General features: G+C 41.9%; 1 protein-coding gene across 3 annotated transcripts in view; it reads left to right on the plus strand.

Annotated features, from left to right (window-relative positions):
* Window positions 1–23,218, plus strand: part of PUS10 (pseudouridine synthase 10) — a 77,070-nt gene that overhangs the window by 34,661 nt on the left and 19,191 nt on the right. For all 3 annotated transcript variants that reach the window (XM_075596186.1, XM_075596184.1, XM_075596187.1), the window contains exons 6-13: window positions 9,764–9,875; window positions 11,901–11,962; window positions 13,699–13,744; window positions 15,519–15,583; window positions 16,815–16,900; window positions 18,560–18,685; window positions 19,642–19,698; window positions 22,680–22,756. In XM_075596186.1, coding sequence (XP_075452301.1) covers window positions 9,764–9,875; window positions 11,901–11,962; window positions 13,699–13,744; window positions 15,519–15,583; window positions 16,815–16,900; window positions 18,560–18,685; window positions 19,642–19,698; window positions 22,680–22,756 — 631 coding nt within the window. The remainder of the gene's footprint in view (window positions 1–9,763; window positions 9,876–11,900; window positions 11,963–13,698; window positions 13,745–15,518; window positions 15,584–16,814; window positions 16,901–18,559; window positions 18,686–19,641; window positions 19,699–22,679; window positions 22,757–23,218) is intronic.

Here is a 23,218-nt window from a genome sequence, read left to right on the forward strand (position 1 = left end):
CAAGCCAATCTTGAAATAAATTCGCCATTTTTCAGGCAACCAGTGCAGAGAACGGAGAACAGGTGTCATGTGGCAAGAACAGGTCTGGTTTGTTAACATCCTGCCCAGGCAGCGCAGCTCTTTTTGCAGAATGAAAATTGATCACCGCTGACACCTGATGTTTTATGGGTCAAGTCACAGTTAAGGACACCACCAAGATTCTGCACATGGTCAGAGTTCAGCAGCTGGGAGCCCCCAAGCTTAAGGCCAGTGTGTTAACCTATGCAGTCTTTTTGTCTTCCGATGGGGAGCATCCACCACGAGCAGTTCTGTCTCATCGGAATTCAACCTCAACCAATTGACACTCATCCACACTAGGAGCTCATATAAACATCTATTGAAGACTGATAATGGGTCCTTAGTGTCTGGTGCAAAGAACAAGTAGAGTTGAGTGTCTTCAGCATAGCAGTGATGGCCCAGGCCATGCCATCTGATTATGTCACTTAGTGGCAGCATGTACACTGCGAAAACATAGGAGATAGGATAGAACCCTGTGGCACTCCACATCACAGGGGCATTAGTGCTCAGTAGTACACCCCTGAAGATGCTCTCTGTGACCTGCCAGTGAGAAAAGAGCTGAACCAGCTGAGAACAGTCTCATCCAGTCCACAGAAATCCTTCAGTCGCTCCATTAAGATCCCATGCTCCATAATATCAAATGCTGCAGAGAGGCAAAGGAGTACTAAGATTGAACAGTTACCTCTGTCTCTTGCCACCAGGAGATCATTTAGCACATAAACCAGAGTTGTTTTACTACTATTCCGCCTTCTGAATGTTGACTGGAATTGGGACATATTGTCATGGGTTGATAGACGGGTTTCCATTTTGGTTGCCACCACTTTCTCAATAACCTTCCCTAGGAATTAGCCAGGCAATCCAGGTCTAATGAATGCTTTTTTAGAAGAGGTCTAATGACTGCTTCCTGCAGTGGTTCGAGAAAGATCCCCGTCAGTACAGAGCACAGGACTATTTTGGCAAACACCTAAGAGAAGGCGTGTTGGGACTGGTCCAAATCACAGGTAGTGTGATGCAACCCCTGAATGGTTTGCACAAGGTCTACGTCCTGATGGTCAAAGCTAGTCCATAATGCCAGAGAACTTGCATTTTCATGCCTGGAACCTGACACTCATTAGATAGCACAGTTGGGACCCTAGCCAGAATGGAGATTACTTTATCAAAGAGGAAGAGCGCAAAATGATCACAACAGGACTGTGAAAAGGCTTCACAACACTGCAGACATGCTGGTTTGCAGATCTCTCACGGTGCATAAAAGCCGAGCTGGTCTATTGTTTGCTGCCATCGGCTAACGTGACGATGTCACAGACTTCTTACTAGTAATTGTGGACTGGTATTTTGTCATGTGGTCAATCAGTTTAGTTTCAGCTTGTCTTCAACCATACAAGACTTCCACCAGCGCCGTTCAAGCCTGTGACCCTTCTTCAATTCCCTAATAGAACTGTCAAACCAAGGTGTGGTAATGTAAGGTGAGGGGTCGAATGCGAGCAGGGTGAAAAGCCTTGATAAAGGAAAGCAGGAATACAGCTCTGAATTTAGGAGAGAAGAAGGAGCTCTCTTACCCTCCTGCTTGTATCTCTGAGCTTGAAGTAAAGAAATAAAGTTCTACCATGCTGCAAATCTAATTACCCCCGTACCCCTAGTGGATTAGTGTCGGCATTCAAGGAAGCAACTTATTAATAAGCAAATATGCATCTCCAGGAATAGTTTCCATTGCGGCCCCCAAATCTCTATTGTAGTGTAATAAGCACTGGGATCCACACAGGCACTCAATACGTCGGAGAAGTCCAGGTTTGCCATCAAGCCCTAGGGCGTCACACCCCTCAACGGTCGATACCTGGTCACCTCCCGCCCTCGAGAGGGCCTATTTGTGGGTGAGATGGGGGTACGTTAATTGAGAACAATCCGTCCTCTTCTTTTCTTCGGCCAGAAGGCCCGCAAGAAACTCCAAGACTTTGGTTTTCGGCCGGAGCCTACTCACCCCGGTCAATTTCTCTCTGAAGAGAGACGGTGACTAGCTGTGCATAACTGCATCTCCTCCGCACACACAAACACAAAGTAAGTGCTATGTGTAAATTGGGTGCGCTGCTACAGCGACCATAGCAGAACACCAAGTGCTGCATGTCTGTGCCGGAGCACCCCAGCCCTGATGGGCCGGGCGGGTTAAAACATTTCGTCCCCCCTTAGACAGAAGGCCCAGGAACGACGTGAATGAGGGAAGTAAATCCGTAGAATCAAAGGTCCAATGCTAGGAACTGTTCCACGTACCATTGTGTAGCTTCGTTAGGGCATAACCTTGCCCACTGTGAGCCTGTGTGCACTACGAACCTTCAATCCCCCCTCCCCCCCCCCTGGCTGGCATGGCTCCTAGCGGGCTCTTCATGCTACTCCAGACGAGGAGGTGGAGGGGCTGCAAGTCAAACTTGTTTCTGCAGCTTCCCACATTCATAAAGTGTCTTGAATGTGTTTGTTTATGTTTGTGAGAGCCGGAGACAGGGGAGCACAGACAGAGCCCCTGCAGTGGATCACACCACAAAATGTGCTTTATGCCCAGACTCTTTGCGCAACTTTACATTGATCCAAATGCAGGAAAGACTGGGGGGTGGGGGGGATATATATATTTTCACACATTTAAGAATTTCCTTTAACCATTCCAGCTATAATTACAATGTGTTAAACTACAAGCACATACATGCATTTTTTATTTACGATCAACCAGATACCATATATACATGTACCACCCAGTCTTAAAGTTCTCCTTATAAATCACCAGAAGCTCGTCATTACATTGATTATCTAATTTTATATTTACTTTTATGAAGAGGCCCATGCCACCTTTCCTTTCTCTGGGTTCCTTTATTAGCCAATTTTATATTCATAAGCACTTTGCACACAATATACAAATGTGAAATAGGTTCCTGGAAAAAGCATCAGTCCTAAGGCATGTTATACATATTAAGTGGTGGGGTATTTCTAACAGGTCATTCGTTAAATCACATGATGGTGAGGGTAAGTGAGTCACAATTCAATGTGAGAGGCCATATTCTGTTCAGCTACTGTACTGGAAATGAAACAGAAGCTGGGTGTGATTTTAGATCACACATTTTATATTGTAGTACCGTACAAGGTTTAAAGGAAGGTCCAATACCCTTCTTCAAAAATGTTACTCGTTTTTTAATTGTTGAGTGGTATAGTAACATAATCAAAGCCCGTTCATAGATATCTCACTCAGCACCGTCGTGAATCAGCATTTACTTGTAGTTATAAACAATACCTTGATTTAAGGGAGAATGCTGTTTGTGTCCCAGTCTGGTCCAGTGAAGCATGAACACCATATACATGAGACAATGATAAAGAGAATATGCCATATTATTTTTATTTAATATTGACAGAAAGACTATTAATGCCATATTTTAGACAGATGTATACAATGTTTGCCTACGAAGCGGTAAGAGATTGTGACGTCCTAAAATACAGAAGTTTTTCTTGAATGAGAAAATGCAAGCATTAGTCTTTGAACACCTTCTGTTACTTGGCCCTAATGAATGACGCCACCCTATGCAAAGATTGTTGCCCATTTATTTTGTTTTAACTTCAAATTTTCTTTATTGGGGTCACGTATTCTTACATTGTATCACATCCCATTGTGTTACTTCCTCCCAATAGTGTTTTTATACATACATAAGGCAACGTTAACTGCAACCGTACAGAACATGGACAGCACAGACAGAACAGACAAGACAAACCAGACGGCAGACAGGGGAGGGGGGGAGGGGGGACAGGGGGGGAGGAGGGGGCGGCCCTCTCTGGATATTCCTGATGTCGTGTTTTCTTTTACGAGCCTCCTGTCTTCTTGGTTAGCACTTCTTGTTTCTATCTCAAGCGTACAGAGATTTTCCCCGTTGTTTTGTTTTGTTTTGGGGGGCTGCGACGCGGGGGGCTGTCAACTACCTGTTCGTTGCTTTAATAGGTTCAGGCGCGTTCTCCTTTGGGGGGCAGAGACTAGACGACAAATAGCGATTGTTGCCCATTTTTAAGTAGGACATTATTTCTTCAGTGACTTGTTTTCAAGTGCAGTGTGCAAGGGAGGCAGGATAGTGAGGAGATCATGTAGCAAAAAGAGAAGCACCAGAAACATCTACCATCAGAGGATTGTATTATATTTCTGAATAAACACTAAGAGATGAATCGCACTCAAAGACAAATGTGATTAAACAAGTTCTTCAAACACCCATGCTGATCGAGAGGACTACCAGGCAGTCAAACACAAGGAGGCTATCGCTTTACAGTTTATAGATATTGCCAACAAATGGAAAAACAAACGTATTCAAAATAAATGTTTAAAGCACACGTTTTCTCTGCCCTTTACCCCCCCCCCCTTTTTTTTTTCTTTACAAGTATAGGAAGTAAAGGGGTATTTGGAGCGGAACTGCATTCATTTTAGCCCCGGGGACCCCCTGCTTCCCGAGATAATTACCGGAGAGGGTGCTGCTGACACTTTCATAGGTTAAAATCCACGGTGTCGTGTGACGCAGAGGATTTAGACCTCCATTTTGTTTCCCCTGGAGGGGAAGCTACTGGCAATAAGTATCTCTGAAAGTAGGTGGTCCCTGGAGCTGAAATGAATACGGTTCAGCTCTGGATATCCCCTGCTTCCTATACATGTTAAAAATAAATAAAGGGGAAGGTCATAAAACCCCCATATAAAAACATAACATCAAAAACTCTCTTCCTCAGGTTAAGCAACACCCAATATACACCGCAAATATCAATGGTTAGTCCAAATAATAAAAGGTATCACCCTATACTGAAGTGCTCATCAGAATAAAACAATCTATTATAGGTTTTATTGGAAGATACAGAATTGCAAACTTCACAACCATGGCACCTTGTAGAAGCCGTTAGGATCACAATTTTACCACACAGAATTTTTAGGTTCATTGACAGTGGCTGAAATGTGAGTGCTAGAGGACACGGACTACCACTACTTTTTTTTTATTTTCAAACCCACTGTACCACTACGGGAATTGACAATTCCACATTCTTTAAAAAAAATAATAATAATATACATATATATGTAAAAAGAAAATCCACTACTACAACCCCAGGGTCTATTAGGAAATATCAATCATATAAGATGAGTACATAGATTTGTGTATAGTGACAGCTCCTTGGTGGGTGGTGCTGGTCTCTTCAGGGTAGGTACCCACTGTTCCTTGGAAGTGTTGCAAAGACACAGAGATTGGAGGAGCACATAAATACACCAATATAAAATAAGTAACAACAATCAGGTGTTCACTCACATTTTCATGTGCTTTCCCATTAAAGCAAGAAAGTTACAGGCATACGTATGCCTTTTGTCCTGGAGCTGGCAGTCACAATTCCGTCTGGTATGACTTTAGATGGTGTTTTCCTGTGGTTTGGAGGACTGTGCTTGCTGCTGCCGCGTCTTGCCCGTCACTTCCATTTATTTTCTTTACAGATCTCTATTGTATCTGCCATCACAGTCTCCATGGGTAATGAATTCCACATTCTAACTGCCCTTACTGTAAAGAACCTTTTCCTTTGTTGCTGGGGAAATCTTTCCTACAACCTTAAGGGATGACCCTGTGTCATTTGTACTGCCCTTGGGATGAATAGTTATTTTGAAAGCTCCTTGTATTGACCCTGAATATATTTGTATATAATTTCCATTCCCTTAGACACCTCTTCTAATGTTAACAAATCTAATTTAGCTAGCCTCTAAACCCAAGTCAGACCTGCCATCCTCGTTATTAATTTGGTGGCTCTTCTCGGTACTTGTTCTAGTTTAGTAGAGTCCCAAGTGCTAGCTATATATATATATTTTTATATATATATATATATATATATATATATATATATATATATATATATATATATATAATTACTGCTGCGCTAGCTTGGATAACTGGATAACTGGATATGAGAGAGGGTATACACGAGAGGAGTAATAATCTAAATAACAATTAACTCCAAATCTAGTTGAAACATACACACATAAAATGACAAACAGAGACAACAAAAGACACAACACAAAAAAATGGAAAAATTGGGGACGGGGAGAGCCCAAAGAAATAGAAGAGTGTCTGCTTTAGCTGTGGGGTGCCGCTGCCAGTCTTCTGGAACAACCACTTTCCTCTTCACTCTATAAAATAATAAGAAGACAGCGCGGCTCCCATAGTATAATACTGTATAAAAATAATTTATTAATAATGCTGCTAGATTACGGACACTCACAATATATAAAAAGATATTAAGCAGTGAATAAAGGTGTCATGGCATATCACCCATTACTCCATTTCGTACTCCAATCCTCGTGTAGCTAAACTGATAGTCTCCGTCACGGACGCCAGGAACGTGCGCGCGCACTCGGTCTCCTCCTGGTTTCAAAGTCTCGTGATAGTTGGTGCCGAGAGATTTCATAAGATCCGGACGCATGCAGCGACGAAACGCGTAGGGCAAGACCTATTTATGGACTTTATTTATTCATTTGTTATTGTTTGGCGATTTCATACCCTTTTACTCCAAATATCCAAGCCACCTGTGCATATAGTGCATATCGAACTGTGTCCGGATCTTATGAAATCTCCCGGCACCAACTATCACGAGACATTGAAACCAGGAGGAGACCGAGTGCGCGCGCACGTTCCTGGCGTCCGTGACGGAGACTATCAGTTCAGCTACACGAGGATTGGCGTACGAAATAGAGTAATGGGTGATATGCCATGACACCTGTATTCACTGCTTAATACCTTTTTATATATTGTGAGTGTCCGTAATCTAGCAGCATTATTAATAAATTATTTTTATACAGTATTATACTATGGGAGCCGCGCTGTCTTCTTATTGTTTTTTATATATATATATATATATATATATATATATACACTCTGTGTGTGTGTATATATATATATATATATATATAAATATATATATATCCTCAAATTCACCTTCAATCAATACCTGTGCACATAAAATTGGTACACCTGGGATATAGGCATGCAAAGTATATGTAAATGACTCCTATTAGCCTATATCCCAGGTATCGGGTGTCTCTCTGCGTGTTGTTTGAAGGTGGGTTTCAGGGTATACACAGTATAGACTCGAGTATAATAGGACGGACTCACTCTTTGCTCAACCCAGATTTCAGTGTCTGGTGGGAGCTAACGCCACCTTTATGTATGACCTAACAAACACATCGTTAAATCCCTGTGCTAAGTATAACGGAGCGCTGTGGATAGTCGTCGTTACAGCAACGCAAGGGCCTGTTACAGCTTAACGTAGCACTGTGTTAGTCACCTTTGAAGATACCCATTGGCATTTAACGATGCGTTAGCTTAAGTAAACAACTCGTTAAAGACAATAACAGAGCTTTGTGGATGTGGGCCTAATATGGCTACAGTTAATTTGCTTTGTACACACAAAAACTTTCTTCTCTTTGTGAACACTTTGTCTGAGTCCCCAGTATAAGCTGCGGTGAGCGCTAAGGCGTGCGCTGCAGGAACAAATCCGCCCCTCTATGGTGCCGGGCCCAGTAGCTGCCTGCAAGCGGACGTACAGATCGCAATGCGCGACGACATTTTTGCAAAGACAACACTCTTGTCTTTGCTAGTGCCGACGAAGCGCTGGCCACGTCACGGCGGCGGTTCAGCCAATGAGGTCGAACCAGCTGCATGATGTCATGGCCGCGCCCAACCACACCTCCCCTTTCGTGACCTTGACTTTCCCCTTGCAGCTCAGCCACGGACAGCAGATCGCGGCTTTCACGCACGCATGCGCTGCCCGTCGCGCGCGCAGCAGCTGATACTGGGGCCGTAGCCTTCAGGGTGTTAGAAATGTTACTTTATGCTTAAAAATATTCCAAATCGGATTTTTCAATTTATAAGGAAAGATAAAAGGCCGAGGGTGGCAAGATCGATAATGTTAGCACCAAAGGAATGCGGGGGATTGGGAGTCCCGGATATTATCAAATATTTCCACGCAGCCCAACTAAAACAAGTACTAGTGTGGAATAACGACCCGGCAACATGCTGCTGGCTGGGGATTGAGTCCTCCTACGCGAGCCCTCTCTCCCTCTCGACGGCACTGTGGTCTCAGAGGGGAGGAGAGGTGCTCGCGGATGGTCCTGGCCTGGGAGCAATGAGGTGTACCTGGAAGATATGGTCCAAAAATAAAGGGAAATACAATTTGTCCTAATCCCTGTCTCTATTAATTCCCGTATTTGGAAACCCAGAGTTTCCGCCGGGCTGCTCCCCAAAGGATTTCAAACAATTTAGAGATTTAAACATCAATATAGCAGCCGATTTGGTAGATAAAGGTAAGATCCTGTCATATCAAGACCTTCGAAAGAAATACAAAACTCTGAATCTTCCGATCTTCAGCTTCCTTCAGATTAGACATTTTCTACAAGCTACCTCACAAAGAATAACATTTTCTAATTTAACAACATTTGAAAAGCTGTGCGGAAAGTGTTCATACCAGAGGGGTTTGATTTCGGAAATATATACAGGAATAGCATAGTCAGCGGCGGCCACCAATCATAATTATATGATAAAATGGGCAGAAGACCTCAATATGGAAATAGAGATGACTGGAAGGATATCTGGGAATCGGCAGCTAAAACATCAATTTGTACAACAACAAAAGAAAATATATACAAAATGTTATTTCACTGGTACTTAACTCCATGTAGGCTGAGCCAGATCTTTCCTGGAACACCTGATCTTTGTTGGAGGGTGTGTGGCCAGAGAGGAGATATGGCTCACATTTGGTGGACTTGTCCACAGATCCCAAAATTCTGGCTTATGATTCAGGATATGATTCAGGACCTCACAGAAGTAAGAATACAGATGAATCCGCTGACTTTTCTTCTGGCCAGACCTATTGAAGTCCTTCAGACACCTTTAAGAAAATTAGTCTCATTTATCCTTACCGTGGCTCGATGCTCCATTGCTGCAGCTTGGAAGAAAATTAACGTCCCATCGAAGCGTACTGTAGTCAGAAGAGTGAATGAGGTCAGACTCATGGAGCAACTCTCAGCAAAACTTAGTAAAAAAATGGAACAATTTTATATGAAATGGGAGCCATGGACCTAGAACTAACAATCGGGAATAAAATAAAAACAAAGTATAGATTCCCAAAACAGTTATAGTAGTGGATGGTGATTTGATGGGTGGGGTCGGGGGGGGGGGGGCTAGAGGAGGGGACTAATTCCTCCACTACCTAACCCGGTCCTATGAGTACCATCCCCCCTCCTCCCCCCTTCTTTATTCTTTCTATCATTTCTTCCCTCTATTCTTTCATTTGTCTCTGTAGGGATAAGCAAGGAGACTCTGACTTGCAAAGAAAAGTTGAAAAAGGGTTTATGGGTTAAGGAGTTTCTTGAATTAGTATAAATATATCTAGTTCTATTTTTATGCGAACTTCTGGCTCTTTGTATATAAAAAATGTTGTAAAGAAACCCTTTTGAAACGCTGTTATATTACTAATTTGTCTATCCCTGAGAAAACCAATAAAAACGTTTGAAACAAAAAAGAAATGTTACCTTCTGAGGAGCGGTTTTCGCCCTATGTTCATTTGCTGGTTTGTAAGGAGATGCCTCTTATTTGCTGCAAATATTTTTACCTGGCAATAGCTCTTTTCCTCTGGCTTTTATTTCACTGTTATTTTCCTTGTGTTTGTAAAACAGAAAGCAAGGTCGTTCCCTGGACAAAGCTGACATTGTCCAGCTGAAGGAAGCATACAAGTGGATAATCCATCCACTGATATCAGAGGAGCTTGGTGTTCAGGCGGAAAGCAAGGTACCACCTTCATTCACTCCCACTCCCCCCCCCCCCAATCCTGTGCTAGTTTTCATCTCTTAAGATGAGACTTTTGTACTCTTAAACACTCCTATATCACAACCTCTTTATAGTAGAACACAGTAAACTCCAAATCTAGTTACAAACTGGTACACTCCTTGTAGTTCTCTCTGTGTTTGTCAAACACAATGTACAACCTGCCGAGTCGGATATAGTTGACAGCCCCCGCCCCCCCCACTACAAATCCCAGTCAATTTAAGCCAACTACTAGGCACAGTACACATAAGACACTCAATAGCAGTGGTAGTCAACATAATATACATATGGCCCTTGAGCCCTCAAAAGGGTTGCACATGACATACACACACACACACACACACACACGCGTGTGTGTGTGTGTGTGTGTGTGTGTGTGTGTGTATATGTGTGTGTGTGTGTCATGTGAGGGCTCAAGGGCCATATGTATATTATGTTGACTACCACTGCTATAGAGTGTCTTATATTTACACATACACACATACACACATACATACATACACATTTTAAGTTATGGTGGGTGAAAAAGGCGACAAGAAACCTCCACCGTATAGCATATAAAAAGATCACGTGTGAGCACTTTCACATGTCTTAGACAGGTCTGCAACCCTGCCTTTCACATTATGCCCTAGCATACAGTGCTTCCGCTGCAGCAAGGGATTCTGGGAAATTACATGCAACCTATACATTTGCTCGTCCCGGGCGAGTGGATTTAACCCCTGGGCGAGTAAATATTGGCCCAAGCAGCACACGTTTGGTACTAGGTGGCGAGTAGATTTTTTGGCGATTTGTCAACCACTGTGTGTGTGTGTGTGTGTGTATATATATATATATATATATTTATATATATATATATATATATATATATATATATATTGCACAGGCAGAAGGGAAGTTGCAGCCATGGGTAGGAGCTTCTCCCTGACTCCTCCAGTCCCCTTCTTAATGCCGGCACACTGCTGATACTGTCCCACTCCTCTCCTTACATTGGGAACTAGTAATGAGCATGGTTATTGGGCAGCTGAGAGAGTGGGGAGAAGGTACAATCCAAACCAGCAACATCCTTTCCCTCTGCACTAGAGACAGAGGGAGAACCGGCTGCAGGAGTGTCCAGCGGTTGAGGGTCGCAGGCAAAGCTCGGGCCTCCTGTTACACACCAAGGCTGTATAGTATAAAGAAATACTGATTGTGACCTCACCACACTTTTCATTAAGTGAATCCTCTGCTTTGAACAGTTTTTACTAATTGGAACAAGGATACACTAATGTTACTGTTGGGATACCATCAGATCACACCACAGTATTCCTATTGCCAAAACAATGAGCACAAGCTCCAACAGTGATTCAGTGAGAACAGTTCATGTCATAGAGACATTTAATTCGTTGTTTGCTGCATGACATTACTGGCAGCCATTTTGCATTCCCTACAGAGGCCAAAAGGAACAGATTGGTATGATATCTGGACCGGGTGCTTCCCTGTGAAGGTAGTTAACAAATTTTAAAAAGACAGAGTTGCTGCTTTGGATTATAGATACACAAAATATATATTGGAGCCCTCCAGCAATTACAGCTTCTAATGTCTTTATTTATTTTTTTATACACCCTCCAAATACAACAAGATAAACCACTATTTTTGGAAATGTCTTTTGTTTGTTTTTATAGTGGGTTTCAGAGTAGCCACATATGCACCGCACAGAACAAATGATTTTATGATTTTTCTAGCTGAAAGTGTATGACAATAACACTCTTTCTCGGGGGGAATTATCATGTTCACTGTGGGACGGATTTTTAGTTGATTTTGTTTTTTTTTATTTCCCAGAACATGATTAATGAGTGGATGTGAGTAAGTGATATGGTCTGGGAGAGGACTGGTTTCCCCTCTTGTTATTTGGACTTGGTCTTAATCATGATGGTGCTCACCCTCTCACTTTATTTAAATGTTTTATTAGCAGGTTATCGTCACTCAGAATTTTTTTTGTTTTGTTTCTAGAGCTGTTTCGAAGTGGCCGTGGTGTTTGCTCACACAGGAACAGATGGTGACTGCCACTTCCTGTAAGTCACACGGTATTTAACATGCAGTGCGCCCATACGAGCTGAAATTTTCACTTTCGTTCCGGCTGACTTTTGTTTATTTGAAGTCACCATCCTTTCTTGCAGAAAAACAAAACAGCAAATGAGTTCAGTAAATGTGTTGCCATTCATTAGTCCGCTAATGTTTTTATACAGTATAACGTCACTATTGCGTGCACTTGTACATCTGTATGCGGAAGAAACACAAGTGGTCCTAAAGCAGGGGTGGGCAAGACAAGGTTCTCAAGGGCCACCAGCAGGTCAGGATGTCCCTAATATCTGACTTGTTGGTGGCCCTTGAGGACTGGAGTTGGCCAGCCCTGTACTACACAGTAGTAGTGTTTTACACAAGGAAACCTGTTTGGTATGTCAGAGAACACTTATACGGGTTAAAAAAATCATGCAGAACAGTAATGGCCAAGTGACTTATTTCTGTCGCAGATCGAGAGCTGGTTTGCATAACGGTTTTCTGTTTTCTTTAGGATTAGTGGTGATATCCCTCGATTTACCCCCCCCCCTTATTCTCAGAATATGGTTTGACTTCATAGGTTTTGTAGCCATATTGCCCAACAGTTTCCCTGCTTTATTTCCAAACTTGTAGAAATGTAGATCTCTAAACTGCATTTTCCTTTGTTATTCCTATGCAGCAAAACCTCACATATATCCTTGGCTCTATGGGCTCTTTCTACTTTGGTGGCAGCCAGAGCCGAAAGTATCCCCAAAATCTCCGGGAGCCAGTTTGAGCAGAAATTCATACGTTGATAGGGTTTTACAGACTCCAGTATCCCAATTATTTTATTGCTCCACCTGGATCTAACATTGATATAAATTATTTTATTAGATGGTTAAAGTGTTTCACCAGTATACAGGAGATACCTATATTAGAGTTTTCTCCCTCAGCATTCAACGTCATTATTTGGGCCATATACTATAGGTGCATTTACACCCTGGACCCAATTATATTTTTACTTTATCTGAGGGTCTTAAATATACATTTGGTATATAGACAGACTACATAGTGTTATATACACTAAGCACTCCTCTGAGTGTCCATTATCTCTGATTTTGGATTTACACTACAGTATTTTAAAATAATTCATATCAATGTTAATAAATTTGTTTTTAAACTGGTTGTCTACAGTCGTGCAAAGACCTTTTCAGAATTAACTATACTATAATTATTCTGCATTGTAGTGTGCTATACGTAAGGTATTCTCTGTGTGCATTGTGTCTCTTTGGCACAATACATCAACCTCTAATCTGTTCTACATATTCCCTGGCAGCACACGGCAGCGTTTATTTTGCGTTTGAGCGAGGTTTTTGCAACCATTTAGATCCACTTGGATCTATTTTCAAGATCATCTACCTTTTCCTCCAAGGCTTGACTTCTCTTTTTTAGTTCCTGGACTTCTCACTGAGTTTCTCCCAGATCATCTTGAAAATCTCCTACTCTGATCTCCACCTCCCCCAATTTTACATTTTGCATGGAGAATTCCTCTTTGTATGCTATAATGTTTGTGTATGAATATTCAGCGTTACAAGTGCATTTACATTGCAACTTTAAATAGTTGGCAAATCCATGGGAATAATCCTGCATACAGTACCTAAATCACTGCTAAACATGAGTACATTCTTTGTAATCTCAGCTCCCTTTTTTATGATAAAGTGAACTAATAGCATCATCCCTAAATAGATGTTGTTTTTTATCCCTGGTTTAGTGCCAAAGCATGCAGAGACTGTTTCAAACCTACTAAAAATAAACAGGTATGTTTCCTTGTTTCAACTTCATAGGGTTGTAGCATTATAACAATGTTGTTATATATTTGTAATATGGCTAGCATTTAATTTTCAGATTTATTTCCTGAATTACAGTGTAACTGGGCAAGATGCTTTTCATAGTGCTGAAAAGGAGCAAGACTTTAATGGCCGAAAGTAACAATCCTGCTCATGTTCTACCTGCTGACCTCTTTCCAGTTAAATCCTTCCCCCGTTATGGTGAATTTTGTGTTATAGTTGTTAACGAGAAGTGTTGTGAATAAGCATTTTGTCAATTATTTGAGGCAAAGCTTCAAACTGTTTTGTCAAATCGTATGGAGGAACAGATGAGTTGGAAAAAGGAATCCATACAAACTTTTTTGTGTGTCACTAAACACAAACAGTAGGTGAAATCACTTTTGATTTTGCGATTTACAGCGTTCTGGTGCTATAGGAGGGTATTGAGCGCAAATTAATACAATAAATTAAATGTGAAATAGAGGGAATAAATGTGAGGCAATGGTGCAGCACCCAAATCAACACAGTGGCTGTGTTTAAGAGATGTGGATAGAACAAATACGGGGAGCAAACAGAACCAAATCAACAGTGAAAACGGTGCTAGGGATAATGGCTTACACTATGCAGTAGGGAATGATCCAAATAGGAATAGCCGGTGCACAGCCAAAATAGCAAAGCTAGGACGTGGTACCCAAAAAGTTATTTATTGATTAAAAAACATTAAGTAGTAGTGGTGGTAATCCTCTAACATGTTTCACACTGGAAGTGCTTGATCACTCCTTGATAAAGCACTTCCAGTGTGAAACATATTATCACTCTTTGATCAAGCACTTCCAGTGTGAAACATGTTAGAGGATTACCAGCACTACTACTTTATGTTTTTTAATCAATAAATAACTTTTTGGTCACCACGTCCTACTTTTCCATTTTGGCTGTGCACTGGCTATTTCTATTTGGATCTTTCCCTTCATCTATTGAAGCCTGGGAGCGCGCCTGGTGGGAGTCGTGGCAGCGGGCCGTGAGGAGTTTAAAAGTGAGTTCTACAACATTATTGTGCTTTAGTTCTGCGCCAGTTGTTTTACCTGCTTACCCCCTCCATATCTGGTGTGGACTGACCGTGTCGGTAGTTCTGCTACCAGCCAATTTAGCAACAGAAAATGTTTGGTGTCTTCGGGAATATCAGCATGGTGGCAGGTGAAGCACACAATAATTCAAATAGCCCCTGACCGTTACATGGAAAAATAAAAAGATAAGAGCGCCTCTTTTTTGTTCTCTCTCCTTGTTACACAAAGAAAGTGTTTGTCTTTTTTATCACACATTGTATAAATTATGGTGGTTAAAAAAAGTGACAACCGTTTTATCAACCGTTTTAAATAAATGTGGGGGATTGCGCCTTTAGAGAGAGAACCATCTGCTCTGCAAACATAGAATGTTTACAGCCTTCCATTTGAAGCTTTCAGTCATAAATTAGGTTATCACATTTGGTTATCTATAGTAATATATGGCTGGTTCCTATCTGATCACCTTCTGATAACCCGTGGACTGACATTTCCTGTACAGAACTAGCCTGAGAACTTCTTCTTGTTAGCCAATTATATTAACCTCTTCCCATAAACGATATCTGAAAGATATTCCAATCAAAACTAAATAAGCAGTATCCAAGAGCTAGACGCTACATACAATGTCTTGGGTAAACCGCTGTTGTTGATATATGGGTATAGCCACATCCTCTGTATTATTGAATCTTGCTGACTTTCCTCTGCAGTCTGTTTTCACCAGAATGGCCGTTGTGAAGGCACTAGAGAAGATAAAAGAAGAAGATTTCCGTTTGTGAGTGCCCTCAAGCCTGCTTCTAAGTACTGTGCATGTCATTAACAGAACTGTGAATAGGAAAGCCCTGAAAGGAAGCACACCCAGGCTAATAAGTGTTAATAATCTGCTGATTTACAGTTTAATTTTCCCCTTGTCTTACACACAAACAGGTTCTTTCGTTTTAGGAAGCTAGTCAGGGTTCAAGGAACAAGTACAAAATGTACACTTTTTCACAGAGAAATAGGAAACATTAACACATCATTGATCATCTGGGCTATGTGAAAAGAAATTGAACAGAACATTGCTTTCCGTGCAAAGTGTGCTTTAAAAAAAAAAATATTTTTTTTTTAATATTATATATAAATATAATTTTATATATAAATATAATCTGTTCATTTCTTCTAAATTCCTGCTATGTAGTAGGGTTTGCACTGTGAGTGTAGTGGGGGAATTGCCATAGTTTTGAGAAATGATTTTGCACACTCGCACTGAATTGCTTCAACATGACATGAATAACATTCAGTGCCTCACATAGTACATTTTAGTCGTTAATGGAAAAACTAACATTTTACACAGAACAAGTATAGCTTCAAGAAAGTCTCATCTTATTTTTCGGTTGCTATTTCCACATAATTTGTTGTCGGTTGTGATACTTTTTAGCGAACCAACATAAGATGTAGATGAATTGATAATGTAGAGGTTTGAAACCTCATACAGATGTAGCAAGACTTACTGTCCTTGGCTACACGGACGAACAAGCAAAAGTCGCGGCACAGGGGACAGTGTCTGCCACATTGATGGAGCTGCGCGGGATCCATGCTTCTGAATGGGACTCCCCACAGTGTTAATCCTTTGTTGCCACAACCGTACCTAACCGTGATACCAGCGCCACCTCAGTCATTAAGCTTTGCTACATCTGTAGGTTTCTTCTTCACGTGTACTGTGGCAGCACAGCTAGAAGGAAACAGAACTCCTAAAGTGAGCAGACGGGTGGAGATATACTCAGTAGGATGTCTTGCAGGGGAGTGTAGAGATGAATAGAAAGCTTGCCTGTTGCAACCAGTGACTATGATATCTTGGGAAGAACAATATTGCACAAACGAGTTGGGATATGTTGTAAATGGCCAAAAAGAAGACCATGTTACATGATTGTGGTCATTGTCTGTAACGTGCATGCAGAGGAAATTCCAGCGCCTTAGAAATGAATGCCTGTAATATTATTGTTTCACATCTCTTCTTCATTTTGCAGCCAGTTTTCATGCCCCCCAAGCTCTCCAGAGACCAGCTGTCAAGTTGTGGACATCCAATGCAGTCACGCCTCTGTGTTTGTTGCGGGTATTATTTTCGTCGTTATTAACCCACTCACAGCTAGTGCGGCCTGCAACACATCGGTAGGGCAGTGAAGAGGTTAAAAACATAAGGAGCAAAAGATTGGCCAACATCCCACATATTTCTTATTTGAAAGGCAATGAAAATGATTCAAATTATACCAATACATCAGTCCTTAAAGCAGCCATTCCCTTCCGATTTTATTATTATTAGATTTAAATTCTCTTGCTCTCTCAAAATATTGGGGTGGTTCTCACAGAAGAAGAGGGTTCTAGCAGCAAACCTACGAGAGGAGCCCCCCATGCCATGGTGACAGGCTCATCATTAACATGCAGTGATGCAGTGGCGCATCTATTTTCATTATACATCCGAATACAAGATCTGTTGGCTGATGAAACTGCTGTTTACAGATGCTTATGCTCTCATTGATTATTATTATATGCTGTGAAGCCACATCCCCCGTGGTAGAGATTTTACTCCCATCATTGGAGTGGAGCTGAACTCTTCTCTAGCGCTTGAGCGAATACTAAGCATGTGTAACGGCTGGACCCCCCTTGTCTGACCCACCCAATCTCACATTGGCCCGTGTGGTCTAACCGGTCCCCATTACAAGGTCGTGTGTGGTGGTGCACCTGCAAGTAACAGGACTCCTGAGTCTCCCGCTTGGTGTTATTAGAGGATATCATCAGGACAGGTAGCTGAGGTAGTGGGTACGAGTCCAACTTACTTCATGTGCAGCGCCTCCACCTCATCAGGATCTATGCTTCCGCAGGGAGATTGTCCTGGTGAGGAACTCCTTCTCGGTGGTGACTGCCACTGTTGAGTAATCTCACACTCACACAGTGGGGATTTCTTTGAACAAGGCATCTTTATTATAGACTTGGATGTAGCAGACTGCCCCATGCAGCTGCCGGCTTTAGCCGCACATCTTTCCGTGCTGTCCCTTTGCCAGGTACGCCCTCCCGTATTGAAGTGGGATTCCCTTTCTCCTAGGGAGATCACCACTGTGCCAGGTCCCTGGACACAGTGTGGCTTAGACAGACTTGATTGGTCACTCTGCTACCACTAGTTACAGCACTAGGGTCACAAAAGCGTTCCTCCAATCCCTTATGCAGGAAGATACATTCTACCAGATGCTTCTCTGCCAACCTTGCAACACTTTTCAACAACACTAACTGACAGTGTTGTGCCCTTTATACCTCAGGGGGCAGGCGCATCTCTGATGTCACTATCCAGGGACTCAGAGCATACAGCCACTCCCTTCCTTACACAGGGCACCACACCAGGGTGTGAGGGAAAACCTCCATAACTACTGTTGGCAGGCCTGTACTTACCAGGACTTACAGCCAACAGGGAAGATGTATGCAGTCATTATTATGCATGGCTACACATGTTAAATAGGGGTGTTAGACTTACTAAGACACTGAAAGCTCTTGCTCAATTCTGTCACTACTGTAGATGTAGCTGGAGTAGGGTTTTTCATTCTGCATTGTTTAAATATAATATTTTTGGTGCATTTTTCCCTCAGTATATGAAAACGTTAAAATATTGCGAATAGTCACATTTTCACGAGCTTATCCTCGGGATTCACTATAAATCAGTATGTTTACGTAGGTGGTTGTTGGTAGGAAATAATTTATTTTTGGTTGTTTTTTTTTACTACAGGCAGGTATAACAAATACTCAAGAATGTTACCCCAGACTCCCTGGATTATTGATGGAGAGAGGAAGATGGAATCGTCAGTGGAAGAGCTGATTACAGAGCACTTGATGACAGTGTTTAAAGCAGACAGTGAGTAATGCACCCCATATTAACTTCTAGTGGCCTGTACATGAAAATGTACATGCTGAGAAGTAGTATGTTTGCAAATTGTCCAAGCTGTAATATTCATATATACAAGTATATCGGTGACCGAAAATGGCACATTATATTTTTAAGGGGCAGTACCTTTTAATAAGACAAAAATGTATTTCCCCTCAAGTTGGAGGCAGGGTGTCTTCGGAGATGAGCCGCAGTTATTTGTTACCCTAGGGCCCCTGGCTTCTCGAGATACTTACAAGTAAAGGTGCTGCTGGTATGTCTGTTAAGTTTAAAGCTACTCACAGATTACTAGGAAGCCACAAGGGGTGACATCGCAGCTCCCTATTGGTGCACGGAAGCTTTAAACCGCCATATTAAGTGCCCAGCCAGAGCTGCTACCTGTAGCATCTCCGTATGTATCTCCGGAAGCAGGGGGTTTCCGGAGCTGGAACTAACGCAGTTCAGCTCCGGAGACCCCCTGCTTCTCACCTAGTAAAAAAGCAACAAAAACAAGATGCACCGATTCTTTAAGATCTCACCAGTATCCATATTTACAGAAATATGGCCACAGCAGAAAGGGTATTTTATTCTTACTACCGTTTTTCTAAGGCGGCGGTGCATAGAGGCTTTATACTGCAATACTGCAGGGCATAGAAGAGTATTGTAGTGATAATGGAGTCCATTGATTATGTGGGTCAAAGGCCTTGTGTGCTTGATCATGATCAGTATTGTATACTGTGTGGTATAAATTGCATGCTCCTTGGGTCACAGATTCATTATGTCTGTAATTTCTTTGTGCGGTGCTTCATTCCCTTTCCCTGCTACAATGCAATAACACGGGTCCTGCATTGGAATCTTTTTATATGACACATTGGCGCCTTCCTATAAGATTGAATATCAGTCATGTTTTTAAATTGGTTTTAAGCATTTCTGCATTTCTTTCAAAGGCTTCAACTTTTCATCCTCTGGAAGAGAAGACGTGGATGTAAGAACGCTAGGAAAAGGTACATACACATCAACCCAGGCAATGTTGGGGTTCATTATAAGGGAAGGTGAAAGGTTACTCACTTTAGGAGTATGTATGTACTTATATGGACCCTTTTTTTATTATATAATACTTGAATAATTGATAACATGCAGTAGCCAAGGCGTGATCTATTTGTAATGATAAAGCTATAGAACTGAGCAGAAAGCATAACTTCTAAAATAGAAATATTGACACGTCGGCTTTTCAATGCGTCGGACTCCCCTTCAGCAGTAATAATTATTTCTCTCCTTTTCATTATATGCTGCTCAGAGTTGATTATTCTGGTTATTCTGTATTACTCGTCACCCCTTTGCTGACCGAGGGACATTCAATGCACTGCAGATGAATGCATTGCTGACCTCTAGCAGTGAAGTAATTAACTAGCATTATTATACCTTCCTATTCTCATTTTTTTTATGTGCCTGCGTGTTCCACAGCGCAGTACAAAGGGTGTGAGAAACAAGCACGCAAATGCATTAGCACCAGATACACACAATGGGTCAAGATGTACCTGCTCCAACGAGCTTATAATAATGACATTAGTAAATAATTAGTGGGTGTTGTTATCACATTCTGTCCCCAGAAGTATGCGATCATGATCATATATTTATTACATTTTTTGTAGTATTGGAGAACACTTACTGCATTTTTTTTCATGAGTGTTTTAATGTACTGCGGAGCATCCTTTGGTTGCTACAGCTCACATTTTTGAGCCCTGCCCTCTCCCCAGTAGTGCACCAGCTTTGGCAAGAAATTGCCACAAACAGGAAAGTGTTGCAGTGTTCCCAGCAGGTAACAATTTGTTACCCTTATTTACATGAGGTTATATTGTAGTTGTTGCATTCCACTGACTGCAGGATAGATCCGGAGAGCGCAAACTATTTCCCCTGCGCCCCCCTGCCGGCTGTCCTGCTCTTCGCGCGCCCCCTCCCTCCGCCTTACCGCGACGTCACATGACCCCCACGGCGTCATTTGACGCCACGTTGGCATGGCGAAGCGTCTCCAGATGCCGGCTGAACCACGGTAAGGTTTACAGAGGCCTTCACTGCTTCCCCCGGCACTTCATTTAAGTGCCTTCGGGAAGCGTGCGGGGCCTCTGTAATCCCCGCTCCCCCTGGAGCCCCTCAGTTTGCACATCGCTGGGATAGATCCTAGTCAGCCATAATGTGAACCCAGGGAGCCTGATCTTCGCTCATCGATCACAGGAGAGCTGATTTGATCGGCAGCTTAGGTAATTACTTCTCCTTAAAGGTAATCAAATACTGCGCATATTAGCTCCCCCTCTACCCCCCAAAAATATATAACCAGGAATGAACCTTTAAGGCATATTTAGGTACCCAAGAGCAGCTCCAGACTGTTCCCCTGTGAGCCTGAGAAGTATATAACATCAACTGGCTACAGTGAGTATATGCATTATGTCATAATACTGTACATATCCAGGATCTGCATAATGTTCCCTGAATCTTTCTATCACAGCGGTGACTGCTTGTGTTTCCAGGATTAAAAAGGCAATTCTCCCCAAGAAGCTTTTATGGTTTTAACTCCTATCATATGAGTATCTTGCCCTCTGTGCATGTCCTGCTCGTAAAAAATAAAAGTTTTAGTATGAAAAATATCACGATTTTCTTCCTCTCTCGTTTCTGAGGGTTACCATGGTAACCGTTAGACTGAACTGGGCTCTGGAGAACGCTCATTTTAACCTCCCAGACACTTATTATTTCAAACGTTTCGATCTCCTGAACGGAGGATCTGATTTCTAGATCAAATTATACCAATACATCAGTCCTTATAGCAGCCTTTCCCTTCCGATTTTATTATTATTATTATTAGATTTAAATTCTCTTGCTCTCACAAAATATTGGGGCGGTTCTTACAGAAGAAGAGGGTTCTAGCAGCAAACCTACGAGGGGAGCCCCCCACGCCATGGTGACAGGCTCATCATTAGCATGCAGTGATTCAGTGGCGCCTCTATTTTCATTATCCATCCAAATACAAGATCTGTTGGCTGATGAAACTGCTGTTTACAGATGCTTATGCCCTCATTTATTATTATTATTATATGCTGTGAAGCCACGTCCCCCGTGGTAGAGATTGTACTCCCAACATTGGAGTGGAGCTGAACTCTTCTCTAGCGCTGATGAGCAACTACTAAGCATGTTAAATAGGGGTGTTAGACTTACTAAGACACTGAAAGCTCTTGCTCAATTCTGTCACCACTGTAGCTGTAGCTGGAGTAGGGTTTTTTCATTCTGCATTGTTTAAATATAATATTTTTTGTGCCTTTTTGCTCAGTATGTGAAAACATTAAAATGAGGCGAATATTCACATTTTCACAAGCTTCTCCTCGGGATTCGCTATAAATCAGTATGTTTACGTAGGTGGTTGTTGGTAGGAAAGCTTATTTTAACCTCCCAGCCACTTAATATTTCAAACGCTTCGATCTCCTGAACGGAGGATCAGAATTCATTGTAAATACAGTTTTGGAAAGGACAAAAGGAAGTTAAAATAATATGCAAAACAAATGCTGATCAGCATGGAGTGCTGCTATAATGTAGCATGTTTTATGGGTCACTATATGAGTAAGCAGCAATTTCCTATCTCATTCCTTAGTAAATAAATAAAATGCACTTTTTTTATTTTTTTATTTTTTTTTTTAAATGAAATTTAATTAATTTGACACATTCACTTTGGAAAAGTGGGTAATTCCTAGCATTTAACCGGGTCGTAAAATCTGATAGCAAGGCAAGTTAACTAAAATGTTATTTTACACCATTTTGTTTGCATCTTTGGAGTAAATAATATGTGAATCAAATAAATCCTCATCGAAACTCCTCTTAAATTAACATTATAACAAGTCACAAAGTTTATTGGGGATCAGACTCTCCTCACCCCTTTTGCTTGATGCACCGCTCCTGCGACCCTAGAAACTAATCTTGCTCTGATCTTGCCTTCCATTAGGAAGACCCTTTGCCATTGAACTTGTGAATCCTCACAGAGTCGGACTCACAGTGCAGGACATGAAGGGGCTGCAGCAGGTAACACCAGTGCACTGCAAAATGGTTCATTTGTTGGTATTAGTTTCTTATACCTTGTACAATTGCAGGGGTGTGTGGTACACTGTAAAGCTGCTCCAGCAGAGCAGGGCAAAGGTAGAATCCTAGGTTGGTGCAAAACCACGTAGCCGACCAGAAAATAACTTTTTGTAAAGAATTTAACAGCAAAAGGCTTCCCTGAAAAAAATAGCCAGTATAACCAGCCTCACACTGAGGAGACAACAAGGTTGAGGCAGCTGTCTGTGAGTAGGTTTACTGGCTATGCACTTCTTTAACCCTGGCTGTGCGGAAAAGCTGTGTAATACGGCAGGCATACGCTTATAGGGGTCCATGTCAAAATGGATTTGAAGCAAAAAGTGACAGTATGCTCATTTGCATGTAATTTCCCAGAATCCTTGGCTGCAGTGGAAGCATTGTATGCTAGGAGATAATGGTCCAAAGCAG

Source organism: Ascaphus truei, chromosome 4 (assembly GCF_040206685.1).
Source record: "Ascaphus truei isolate aAscTru1 chromosome 4, aAscTru1.hap1, whole genome shotgun sequence".
NCBI lineage: Eukaryota > Metazoa > Chordata > Amphibia > Anura > Ascaphidae > Ascaphus > Ascaphus truei.